The sequence below is a fragment of the Lampetra fluviatilis genome, chromosome 14 (genome assembly GCF_964198595.1).
Source record: "Lampetra fluviatilis chromosome 14, kcLamFluv1.1, whole genome shotgun sequence".
In the NCBI taxonomy this organism is placed as follows: domain Eukaryota; kingdom Metazoa; phylum Chordata; class Hyperoartia; order Petromyzontiformes; family Petromyzontidae; genus Lampetra; species Lampetra fluviatilis.
Window position 1 is genome coordinate 10,510,743 of NC_136288.1, and position 12,967 is coordinate 10,523,709.

Sequence of the window (12,967 nt, forward strand, 5' to 3'; positions counted from 1 at the left end):
TGGCAAGCACGTCACATGGTGAATGGAGGGTTTCCAGTTTCAGTTTCATTTATTAGGTGTAGCCCTGTGAGCCATTCGGCTTTTGAATCGGGTGCAACCGCAACAAACAAAACACATGAACAAGAAACATCTTAAAGTGTCTACGCGCAAACAGAAAAATCCAGGAAAAGACAGCAAAGTCTTGCAGAAAAAGCACCGAATATCAACGCTGTGTGCAAAAATCCCAGTGGGATGCAAGCCAAACAATAACGACCACAAGACAATTTAGATTAATGTTAACAGTCTAAATCTGTACTACAACAAACAAATATGGCTAAACCAAGACGTTTTCGAAATCACCAAAATAAAGCGATAAAAGCAATGAAACAGTGATCATTGCTTTACAGGAGTTTCATGGAAGAGAAGAGGGGAGAATGTTTTATAAACACGGTTCATAAACAACCAGTACGATACATAGGGGAAATCTAGTAGGCAATCCAAACTAAACATATTTGACACAAGTGAGAGAAACTTACATATGGCATTCAAATGGTATTTAAACACAACGTGAATAACAAGTGCATTTGCTATTTTAAAGTATCTGTTTTTGGGTTCATATTCTTGGTTCTTTCGGTAAAGTCACGTAGAAGGGAAACAATAAAATAAGAAAAATATAAAACAATATAATTCTCACGACGTTTCGATTGCAACACAAGCAATCATCATCAGGTGTGAAAACCACAGCAAGAAAATTTGAAAAAAGTAGCCACTTTTTTCAAATGATTGCTTGTGTTGCAATCAAAACGTCGTGAGAATTTTATTGTTTTATATTTTTATTATTTCATTGTTTCCTTTCTACGTGACTTTACCGAAAGAACCAATAATATGAATCCCTGCAGTCAAGAAAGCTTTAAATAAAAAAAATGTTGGGTTGTTTATTTCTTCCAAAACTGCCATGAACAATGGTCCAGTCACAAATGGCTTGCCTAATTGCATTCGCAAGTGCGGCACTATTGGCCATAAAGCAATGCCCTCAATGCCGACAAAGATGGCAGGGTCAGAATATGGTGTTTAGTGTACAATTAATTCCAGAACGTAGTTAAAATAGGCATGCTACGTAATCGCTATCATGTAACCCATTAAGTGCGGCGTAGTTAAGGATCAATGACTCAGCTCTGTCAGAAAAATGAATTTACCATCTGCCTGTAAGCAGGGCCAGATTAATTCAGGGGCTTAATGACATAAAATTGGTAATTAGAGCAAGCCCCATTACTACGTATACTACTACCACCAGTACTATGCATAGTGTAGTGTAGGCTTACATATGCGTATATCACACAAAAACTAGTACTGAAATAACCAAAGTAAAAGGTGGTGGTGAAAATCTGAATCTTTCTTTAACCTTGAGAAATCCGATGAGCTATGAAGCTGTTTTTTTTTCATATGTCCAGTAGGGGCACGGGGTCAGAAAGTGACAGCAACAACCAAATGCAAAAATAAACCGATAGGAGTGCAAAGCATCGGAAAGGAAAGAAAATCACTGAAAATACATTTATTTAATAGATAAAGCATATAGGTTCGAATTGCATAAGTACAGCAAACTTCCAAGCTTGGGCAAGGCAATTAAACAACAGCAAGAACAATCCAAGACCACACCAAGAAAACGCAGACAAACATCTCCCGTGTAGCCTTAACAGACTGTTGGGGCAAGTGCTGTTAGCGAGCACCTATGAAGGCTGGCACGGCACACGAGGGGGTGGGCGGCCAACACCACGCCCGGTCGCCTTTGTCTCCCTAGTGACGATGTTTACACACTGCACCAGGTACTCATTTGTGGCTGAGTCGACCTAGGGGAGGCCCAGAACCGGTTCAGATAATCGTCACTGGATGTTGGCCGTCAACGGGAATGGAATCTGGGTCGCAACGTTCGTAGCGCGGCGTGCTAACCGCTACACCACCGCTCCCCCCAAGACAACAACACACAGTCCCCCAGTCGAGGAGGGAAAGGATTGAATACACAGAGAGGGCGTCCCCCAAACCTACAACAGCCCCCCGCGACCCCCCATCAAACTGATTGACTCTGTGTGCCCGTTTGTACCGCAGAGCTCCCTCGAGCGGCCGCGCGCATCCTGGGAAACTGCACCTTCCTCTTCATGAGCCTCTCCTACACCGCGGAAAACGCCATCGTCACCGCCTTCATCACCTTCATACCCAAGTTCATCGAGTCCCAGTTCGGCATCCGAGCCTCAAGCGCCAGCATCTACACGGGTACGCTCAGGGCGCCGAGATGTTCACTCCCTCGCCTGGTAGGCGGGGAGGGTCGTGGCTTCGATCCCGACCCCCTGACACCTGTATCAGCGGTCGCAACCGGGTACCCGATACCCGTACCCTACCCGATAACCGGCTACCCGTACCCGGCCAGGTACGGGTACGGGTACCCGTTTGCGACCCTGGTGTGGCCGGGTACGGGTAAGGAATCAAAACCCGTTTGCGACCTCTGACCTGTATATATTTGGAGTCTGCGTGTTGTCCCCGTGGTCACGTAGATCTTTCTCCGGATCCGCCAGTTTTCCCCCTTCACATTTAGAAACACGGGTTTTCGAGTATTTGGTTGCTATACATTTCCACATTGAGGTGTAATTGTTTCTTCTGAAAAAGAGCTATACAGCTCAGTGCGCCTTACCTGGTATAATAAAAAATATCTTTAATAGTTCAACAATGAAGGGCAGCATATGCTTGCATCTAATCACAATGTCAAATTTCTGTGCGCAGTGTCGCATCTAATGAGCCCATACGTAGCGAGGTCTCCATGCTGCCCTTGATACTGAACCTCTGAGTTTTAAGCATTCATGTTTAACCCCGAGATTCCTCGAGGCTCATTAGTCTGGCTTCAGGAGGACTCAGGCAATATCATTGAATGATAAGAAACCTGAAAGTGCTTTCTTCTCTCTCCCTGGGCCTCAGGCAATAATGCTGCACCCTGAGAGTCCTACAGATGTTTCAGTCTGGCTCTGTGCCTCAAAAGTAACACTGAACTTTAGGTATCCTGAGTGTGCTCCACTATGCCTTTGTGAGCCAAGGGAAATAACATTGAATCTCAAGAATCCTAATAACCAGGCTACAGTTTACATTATAGACTGCCAGTACACTCACTCCGGTTAAGAACCAGTCTACAGTTTACATTCGTGTTTTTTTGTTTTTTATTATTTTTATTTTATTTTTATAATTTTATTCACTTTATTTTATTATTATTATTTGTCTATCTACGTGACTTTACCGAAAGAACCAAAGAAAATCAATCCTCAAGGTGCCTCAGTCAATCCTAACGAACTATAAGCATTCTTAAAGAACTTTCGATTTAAAGCTTTCATGACTGCAGGGATTCATTCAGACGCTGTCTTTCCGACAGACCTGTTCTTCACCTGAGGACGTTCAGATGCTGTCTTTCCGACAGACCTGTTCTTCACCTGAGGACGGCTGCTTGCGTTGTGGCCGAAACGTCGTGAGAATTATTTTATAATGTTTTCTTTTAATTATTTTATTATTTCCCTTTTACGTGACTTTACCGAAAGAACCAAGAAGATGCATTCCTAAAGAGTTGCATCATGTGGTTGTGTGAGTGTATACAGTGACTGCTCATATCTGCACGTGTATATATAATCAAAATATGTAAAAATAACTCTAATTAATCCGTAATAATATCTACCGGATGTTGTGACGTCACATCCTGTCTAACGTCTATGCCCCATGTACCATTGACTTTCTGGCGATACACGTTACGTAGTAATAGGTGTAAAGGGGCAGCCCTGCAATATTTTGCTCGTGCCATTGTTGTTTGAGGGTCTCCACTTGCGGGAGCACGAGACAGCCCCTCTGGAGGGTATTTGGCCTACTCTTTAATGCTCACCAGACGTCTTGGGAGAGGGACAACTTAGAACTATAGATGTGTAACAGTGTAATCACCATTTTCTTCTGCTCTATACAGTCTGGTGAGAAAGTCAGTGGCTTTTACAATGGAGCCTCCATTAAATGTGTCGTCAATTTTCTGCACGAGTCTCATGTGACGTGATGATAGGAAATTTAATATACGTTGATGTGCAGTTTTATTTTAATATTTGATTGTAAATTTCGGAACTATAACAACAGCCACTCCTTATTCAACATTGGGTGCGATATTGTGATAAATAAAATCAATGGTAAATAATAGCATTAGCCTACACGTTAGATTCAGCCGATCATTGGTAATGACGTTACAAGGCCTTCAGCAGACATGTTATTGTAGATTTTGTTTTCTTTCATGGAAGAAGGAATGTCCAAAATGGCATAATTACCTAAATTTTGTGCTCAAGGTTAACTTTAAGCGATGTTCATGAATTGGGAAATGCTTTTTCCCGAAGAATGGTCCCCGTGTAGTAGACACGGCCTGTCAATCACTATTGTTTAGACGCTGTACATGCCACCCATACAGCCCGAATGAATGGTCTTCGATTGACGTCAGTGGCTCTCATGCAATTGTGTGATAAGAAAAATATCGGGAAAAAAAAAACTCCCTTGCGGCAAAAGTGATTGCATTTCTGAAGGAAATAATCATAAAAGCCTCAGTCTTCAGGTAACCTTGAAATCCAGAGCCAAATGGTGGGAAATTGTATTTTCTTTCAAGTGGACAACGCACATCCGTATATTGGCCTTTTGGAATTTATTCACCGGTAGCGTAGCTAAGGGATGCTACCGTTGTGTAATGGTTAGCATTCTGGACGACTTGCAATCCAGGGGTCACTGACTTCGATCTTATGGCGCGACAGTTGACGCAATCGACGAGTTTATTAAATCCACCACTGCCTCTATCCATCCAGCAGTGGAGATGGTTACATCTGAGTTGGTCGATTGGTGGGTCGTGTGTGGAGGGGTAAAGTGTGGATACTGCCACCTCCTCCAAGATGATTGGTCAGTGCGGAAGAGCAGGCCAAAATGACCTTGCGAGGGGCTCTCTAAATCCCCTTCTGTTGGAGCCCCTTCTCTTATATCGATTCATAACGCACCATATTTCGAGGTGCTTTAGAGCAATTATCAAATTATACATCAGATGATCGTGGTTGAGATAAAGAGTGTGGTGATCAAAAGTGGCGGTGTATTTGTGGCGACAGGAAAATAGGTGGGAGTGGTTCAGGGGGGGTTGGCATACAATAAATGACAAGGGTTGGGGTAGTGACAGGGCTTGGGGTAGTGATGGGGTTTGGGGTAGTGATATGGGTTAGGGTAGTGATAGAGGTAGTGATAGGGGTTGGGGTAGTGATAGGGGTTGGGGTAGTGATAGGGGTAGTGACAGGGGTAGTGATAGGGGTAGTGGTAGTAATAGGGGTTGGGGTAGTGATTGGGGTAATGTTAGGGGTAGTGATAGGGGTAGTGGAAATGGTAGGGGTTGGGGTATGCCTGGTGATATCTGGGGAGTAGCAGTCGCTGTAGGATGGGAGAAGAGAGGGGGGTTGTTTTCAGGGAGGAATGGAAACAGGGTCGTAAAGACGATACATTTTTTGTGCAGTGGGAGTTTGTAATACGTCGTATCTGATACCAGAAAGTCAACTTGGTGACATCACAACATTCGGTAGATATTATTATCATCGCACACTAGATGGAGAACATACGACGGTGACCTTTGACCTCCTTTGACCAATTCATTCACCGCAACCTCTTGACCAAACGCGCAGGCATCGTGATCGTCCCAAGCGCGGGTGTGGGCATTGTGATTGGCGGCCTCATCATCAAGAAACTCAAGCTGGGTGCTCGCGAATCCGCCAAGCTGGCCATGATCTGCTGCGGAGTCTCTCTGCTCTGCTTCTCGACGCTCTTCATCGCCGGATGCGAGAGCATCAACCTGGGAGGCATCAATATCCCCTACACCACAGGGTCAGACCTCGCAAGCCAGTTGCGGCCGACTTTCGCGCCACCGCTTCGAGCGCTCGCGACACAATGATGGGCGGTTCAATTTAATCGTTAAAATTACGAAGTTGCGACGGCACGAAAGATAACAAAAAATAATTGGCGCGCGGAAACGTCACGCTCTCGTGGATTTAACGTGCGTTGCGATTTATTGGCGGTATCAAAAACGTGCACCCGTGTTGAAATGAAACGTGCATTTGGCATCAATGCTGCGGCGTGTAAACTGTTAAACAATGTTTCATGGAACGATCCTTTCCCCCACAGCGATTCGAGGAACAGTCACGATTCGGTTGTGTTGCTCTCGTTTATACAGTCCAGTTTCATCCAGTAGCCTGCAAAGGTAACATTAGCAAATCATTTTCAGCACCACCACCAAAGGTCAATCCACTGCTAGATGAAGGCCTACCGCAAGTGGCCGCCTTCGCCTGCGATACAGATTTAATAAAACAAAAGCCCACTTAAATTTCGATTTAAAGCTTTCGTGACTGCAGGGATTCATCTTCTTGGTTCTTTCGCTAAAGTCACGTAGAAGGAAAATAATAAAATAATGAAAATAAAACAATAAAATAATTCTCACGATGTTTCGGCCACAACGCAAGCAGCCGTCCTCAGGTGAAGAACAGGTCTGTCATTCAGACGCTGTCTTTCCGACAGACCTGTTCTTCACTTGAGGACGGCTGCTTGCGTTGTGGCCGAAACGTCGTGAGAATTATTTTATTATGTTTTATTTTTATTATTTTATTACTTCCCTTCTACGTGACTTTACCGAAAAAACCAAGAAGAAAAAAGCCCACTTCTTTCTCCACCACAATTCAATCCACGCATCTCGAGCGCACGATCAATCTCGATCGACGCAACGATTCCACGAAAAACGCGCACTCCGCATCGCACCGCGGCGGCGGCCGTGGCATTAAACTGCTCCGTCGCCCAATGCCCGTCAATGCGCGTACGCGCCCGTTACCTATCTATGCATGTACTTCTAACTTCTTTCGCGCCCTACCGAGCCGACCGTAGCTAACCGGAGGGGCCCCGTTGACGCGCCCCCCCGCCGCCGTACGCGACACGCCGATACGAAAACCCCGCCGTTCGCGCCGAGCAAACGCGTCAAACGGGCCGCCACCCAACGCCCCGTCGGGTCTGCTGTCAGGCCCTCCCTGAAGGTGACGCGGCGGAACCTGACGTGGGAGTGCAACGTGAACTGCGGCTGCCGCATGCAGCAGTACAGCCCCGTGTGCGGCTCTGACGGCATCACATACTTCAACCCCTGCCTGGCCGGCTGCACGGCCGCCGCCAGGGATTCGGCCAGCGGGGTACGACGCCACACGCGCTTGGCCCACTGCAGCTCCACCACCACGACTACTACCACTACCACCGCCACCACCACCACCACCACCGCCACCACTACCACCACCACCACCACCGCCACCGCCACTACCGCCACCACCGCCACCACTACCACCACCACCGCCACCACTACCACTACCGCCACCACCAATCACCACTAACCACCAAGTGGGCTCAAGTGTTTCGATTTAAAGCTTCTTTCGTGACTGCAGGGATTCATCTTCTTGGTTCTTTCGGTAAAGTCACGTAGAAGGGAAATAATAAAATAACAAAAATAAAACAAAAATAAAATAATTCTCACGACGTTTCGGCCACAACGCAAACAGCCGTCCTCAGGTGAAGACCAGGTCTGTCGGCTGCTTGCGTTGTGGCCGAAACGTCGTGAGCATTATTTTAGAATGTTTTATTTGTATGATTTTATTATTTCCCTTCTACGTGACTTTACCGAAAGAACCAAGAAGAGGGCTCAAGTGTGTTCGTTCCCAACGGGCCTGACCAATTGTTTTTTTTTATCCCCACAGTTGTTGTTGTTGTTGTGAATGTCTGTATGGTGTGCGTGGCCATGTTTGTGCCTATTGCTGCTGCTGCTGCTGCCGTTGGCGGTTCTGCCACGTAGGTTGTCGGAGCCACTTGTAATCCGAGTGCCGAGTTGCGGGTTGAGTGTTTCATTCCCTCGTGGTTTTGGCCACGTGCTGCCGCGGGGCATCTTCGGTTCGTTCAACTCTCGGTGGTTGGTGCTGGGTATGGCATACAACTTTAGATGGAGGCGGTTGAAATTAAAGAGTTTGGATGTCTCTGCTGGGCGCCATGGCAGCGAGATGTTAACTACCTCGCCTGGTATACAGGAGGTCGTGGGTTCGATCCCTAACCCTTGACGCCTGCTGCTGTATATTTGGAGTTTGCGTGTTCTCCCCGTAGTCGCGTGGATTGTTCTCGGGGTCCTCCGGTTTTTACCTCCACTTTTAGAAACGTGCGTTGAGAGTATTTGGCTGCTCTAAATTTCCACACGATAAGCCACTCAGTAGAGCTATCAGTTGTGACCAGGCCCCTTTTGAAAATGTACGTTGTGCATCACACTATGAAAAGATGATGAAATCCAAAATGTTCCTTGTACACGCCATCTAGATAGAAATGTTGAACTGATTTCACACTGTGTGTAGCCAACCGTGCTAATTGGAGTTGTCCGGGAAGGGCAACAAACTAAACACAACGATTCAGTTTTAAAGAAATTCGTCTTCAATCTACATTTAAAAGTGCATAGTTCCAGTCGCTTCCTAATATCGGAAGGAAGACCATTCCAGATGACCGCAGAAGCGCATCTGAAAGTGTGCGATGCAGTCACCATTTTTGTTCGATGGCTAGCTATAACTATTTAATAATTATCACGAAACTTGAGCAATTCAGCCGCTCGCTGTGCTGTGCTCTTGCTCCGTGCACCTATTTGCCATCCCCTTCCCTCCGATTAGCACGGCTGGCTAGGCACGGCGCGAAAGAGGTTCAACGCACGTGCGTACAAAGCGCCCTGCACGTGACCCGACGTTCGACCGACATCCGTGTGACCTCCCACTCTCGCCCTCCCGCTCGCTCCCACTCCGGCCGCTCGCAGAACATCCACAACTTCACGGACTGCGCGTGCATCCAGAGCCAGAAGGTGATCGCACAGACGGAGAGCGGCCATCGGGGACACATCCACTTGGTGATCATCAAGACGTTCCTGCACGAGAGCGGCCACGCGCTGCCGGGAAAGTGCACCAGAGACTGCCGCACGCTGGTGCCCTTCCTGATCTTCCTCTTCATTGTCACGCTCATCACGGCCTGCGCTCAACCCTCCGCCATCATCGTCACGCTCAGGTGCTGCGGTCCTTTCCGTGCTAGGCTTGGGCAAAGGTCCGATTGGCTGACGTAGAGGGGAACGCATTGGGAGTAGTGCGGCGGTTGGCGCGCAGCGCACCGCGCCACTGATCCGGCACCCTGAGTTCAATTCCCGGTTACGGCAAATGACACCAAGTGGCGAGGGATATATGAAGACGTCCTGGTCTCCCCTCCGCCTATCACCAATAACCTACACTGACCAGCGTGGTGAAGTATGGTCAAAACAACCACTGTGATCGATATGGCCTTCATTCAGCAGTGGATTTATAATAAAAAAAAATATATAAGCCCTCTTGAGTAAAACTACATTTGGTTATTTTTACGAACTCAAAGCCAGTGATTTTTTTTAAATTATTTTTTACATTTAGCTGCTCATGCCCCACTGAAGAACAATTAAGCATTGAAAGTCACAGACTACGAGATAATAGTCTCCGTAGACCACGTGAGTTATGGAGGATTGTTTGTCCATACCTCACCGTGCGGTTTGGTGAAGGCGTGGGACCCAGGACCAGTTCAGGTATCACTCACGGCTGGTGTTAACCGTGGCCGGAGTTCAAACTCAGGTCGCCAGGTACATAGCGTAGTGTGCTAACCACAGTACCACCAATTCCCCGCCAAAACAAGAGAAAATTAATATGCACGTTTTAATAGCCCCAGGCAGGCTACGTGTTATCAATAACCGATATTGGTGAAGAACGTGGGAATTGCACAGACATGAGGAAGCACAATATGATGATTAATAAAACCAATGTGCGATAAGGAGAAATGTTCAATGAGCATTTATCGTCTGATTTGTCATGTGCTGGGAATTACGCCGACATACAGAAGGAGGAAAGCAGAGGGCAAACTGAAATTGGAGTCATCGCATTGACTGTTTAAAATAGTTTTATTCTGACAAAAGCCCGGTACATATCACGAGCAATAAAAATTAACCCGTAAAAACAAAGTTTTTCACTATAAATCCTTTATATGCGTGGTGGCTAGAGTCCTCTCGTCCTCTGGCTTGAGATGGCTGCCACCTATGGGTCAGATGATTGCCTGCCACCATTAAGCAATTGGTAATAAAATATATTTTTTTTTTTCCTAAAAAGTGTAAAATTTAGGAATTTTTTTTTCACAAATTTGGAATTTCTTGTCACGCACAACGAGTCTGTGTGCAAAATGTCAGCTCGATTGGATCACGGGAAGTGGGTTAAAAAACGACCGAAAGATTTGCACGGTCGTAAGCGCGCAAGCAAGCAAGTGAACTTAATATAAAGGATTTAAAAAGAGAAAAGGAGACACAGAAACCCCGTGGGCAGAAGCCCGAAACGTAGAGCTCACTGGCTGGGGGAGAGGGAGAGAAATTTATTACGAATACCTAAAAAAAAAAATAACCAGGTAAAGCCCATTGCCTCTTTTTATCAGAACCGACCTGGCTATCACTAAAAAAACCCCATCGCCTAATGAATTGGCTTCTCGTCATGTGGAAATGTATCGCAGCCAAATACTCTCTGAATGAAATGATCTCACCACCCCACTTGCGTAGGGAGTGCGTGCGTGAGCACGCACTTTTTTTTGTTATAAGGGGAAGGCGAGGAAAAATGAACAAAAGTTATGGGGTGGGGGGAGGAGGTGGGTCATCGTGTTGACTGTCAATAGAAGTAAGCGGGCTTGGGCTGGACACGTCATATAGCTGGGAGGTAATTTGGCCGATGGACGAGACTGGTGACGGAGCGGTAGCCAAGAAAGGGCCACAGCTGAGAGTATGACCACCGCTGAGACGGAGCAATAACATGTGCAGAAGTCAGACTGCATGATGGTGTCCGAAGACCATGAAGGATGATGATGATGATGATGGTCGTTAATGATTGCAACGAACATGCGGTATACTCGTGGTGTAGGTGCAATACGCGAGTGTTTGTGTTTTCTTGTGCTTTGTCATCGTGGAAGACCGAATGATGATTATCTTTGTCTTGATCCAGATCGGTGGAAGAAACAGAAAGGCCTTTGGCACTCGGCATGCAGTTCGTATTGCTGCGCACTCTAGGTAACATGAGATTTCATTTTTCGGTAAACTCTGGCTAGCCGGACTTCGTGTGTATGGAATTCAGACTGAGCCAGGCTCGGTTTGGAAACTGGTAAAGCAAAATAATGCGATTTAATTCTCCAATAAACCCCCGGCTAACCGGACTTCACGTATCCAGAATTCAGACTGAGCCTGGCTCAAAATGTTCAAGCAAAATAACTATCTGCAAGCCAAAAAGGCCACCTCTATAGATAAACATTTCCACACTCTCAGCAACCCAACGATGCTAAGCCCACACCCATGCTACACAGCCCCCAGGCCACCAGGAAAATGATGACCAAAGTATTCAGTGGCGAGCTTGCAATGCGCAGTCCTGTAACTTTAAGTTGAGTAAACCTTGAGGTTAATTTCAGTTAAAGTTTAAAATTTTTGGGGGGCAAAGGTTGAAGGCGTTGACACTCGCCTCAGTGACATTTCTTAATTTGTTTATTAATTTTAGATTTTTGCTTGGTAGTAGAGTTTTCTTTTGCTTGGTGAATATGTGTGCTGATTGATGCTATATAAAATGAAAGTATTTTTTTATTATCATTCCATGGTACTAAAGGAGCGGGCTCTAAGCACAAACTAAATGAAAATAAATCAACTAAAACACAAAAAGGCAGTTCTACCAGCCCGGTTTCGAGAGCTCTCGCCGCTTAACGGCACTTGACGCGGCGCTCGTGCCTCCCTCGCTCCCGCCAGCGTACATCCCGACTCCGATCTACTTCGGCGCCGTCATCGACACCACGTGCATGCTGTGGCAGCAGCACGACTGCGGCGCCTACGGCTCGTGCCTCGAGTACGACGTCACCTCCTTCCGCTTCGTCTACTTCGGCCTCGTGGCGGGCATCAAGTTCATGGGCTTCATCTTCATCTTCCTCACGTGGTACTCCATCAAGCGGCGCGAGGAGCGCGCCTCGATGGCCGCCGGCGACAAGCCGAGCGCCGTCTCCTCGGCCGACGGGAGGCCCGGCGGCGCCGGCGGTGGTGGTGGTCACGGCGCCGAACGCAGCGCGCGCATTCGCGGCTGCATGCGAACTCGCTCCTGCCCTTCGTTCGTGACGGGCAACCTCGCCATCGCCGCGACCGCCGCGACCGCCGCTGCGGCCGCCGCCGCCGCGGCCGCAGCGGCGGCGGCCGATCCGAGGGGTGCGCCCGCCGGCAGCCCGGCGCTGGTCCATCACCGGGACTACAGCGACGGGGCGGCGTCCATCAGCCTGTGCAGCGCCATGGCGCCGGCCGATTCCAACGACAACGTCGTGTTCGGCAGCACCCGGGTGTAGGGGTTCGTCGCGCGTCCGGTGCCTTCGTCGTCCGCGCGTGCGTGCGCGCTTGCGTGCGAGTACACAAGCGCGCACGCACGTGAGCGTGCATGGGTACACGCTCATGTGCGTGCTTGCGTGCACGCTTACGTGCGCGCGTGCGTACTTACGTGCATGCGTGTGCGCGCGTGCATGCTTACGTGCGTGCGTGCGTGTGCGCGCGTGCGTGCGTGTACGTGTACGCAAGCACTTGAGTGTGCGTGGGTACACGCTCATGTGCGTGCTTGCGTGCACGCTTACGTGCGCGCGTTCGTACTTACGTGCGTGCGTGTGCGCGCGTGCGCGCTTACGTGCGTGCGTCGCATCGTTGCACCGAGTGTAAGGGGACAGCATCGCAATGTGGCGATGGTGTCTCCACCCAGAGGAAGCCCTATGAGGCCCCTGACGGTGGGCTCTTTGGCCTACTCTTCCACGTTGGCTCGACACGTCTTGGCAAAGATGGGAGTTAGTGCTGGATGTTGACACC

The 12,967-nt window shown here is 48.1% G+C and overlaps 1 protein-coding gene across 1 annotated transcript in view; it reads left to right on the top strand.

Moving 5' to 3' along the window:
- LOC144935868 (solute carrier organic anion transporter family member 5A1-like) overlaps nucleotides 1–12,634 on the top strand; it is a 41,448-nt gene extending 28,814 nt beyond the window's left edge. Inside the window, exons 4-9 of the mRNA XM_078862700.1 lie at nucleotides 2,083–2,247; nucleotides 5,685–5,883; nucleotides 7,064–7,226; nucleotides 8,867–9,111; nucleotides 11,097–11,161; nucleotides 11,882–12,634. Coding sequence (XP_078718826.1) covers nucleotides 2,083–2,247; nucleotides 5,685–5,883; nucleotides 7,064–7,226; nucleotides 8,867–9,111; nucleotides 11,097–11,161; nucleotides 11,882–12,462 — 1,418 coding nt within the window. The 3' untranslated portion in view covers nucleotides 12,463–12,634. The remainder of the gene's footprint in view (nucleotides 1–2,082; nucleotides 2,248–5,684; nucleotides 5,884–7,063; nucleotides 7,227–8,866; nucleotides 9,112–11,096; nucleotides 11,162–11,881) is intronic.
- Nucleotides 12,635–12,967: the final 333 nt, after the last annotated feature.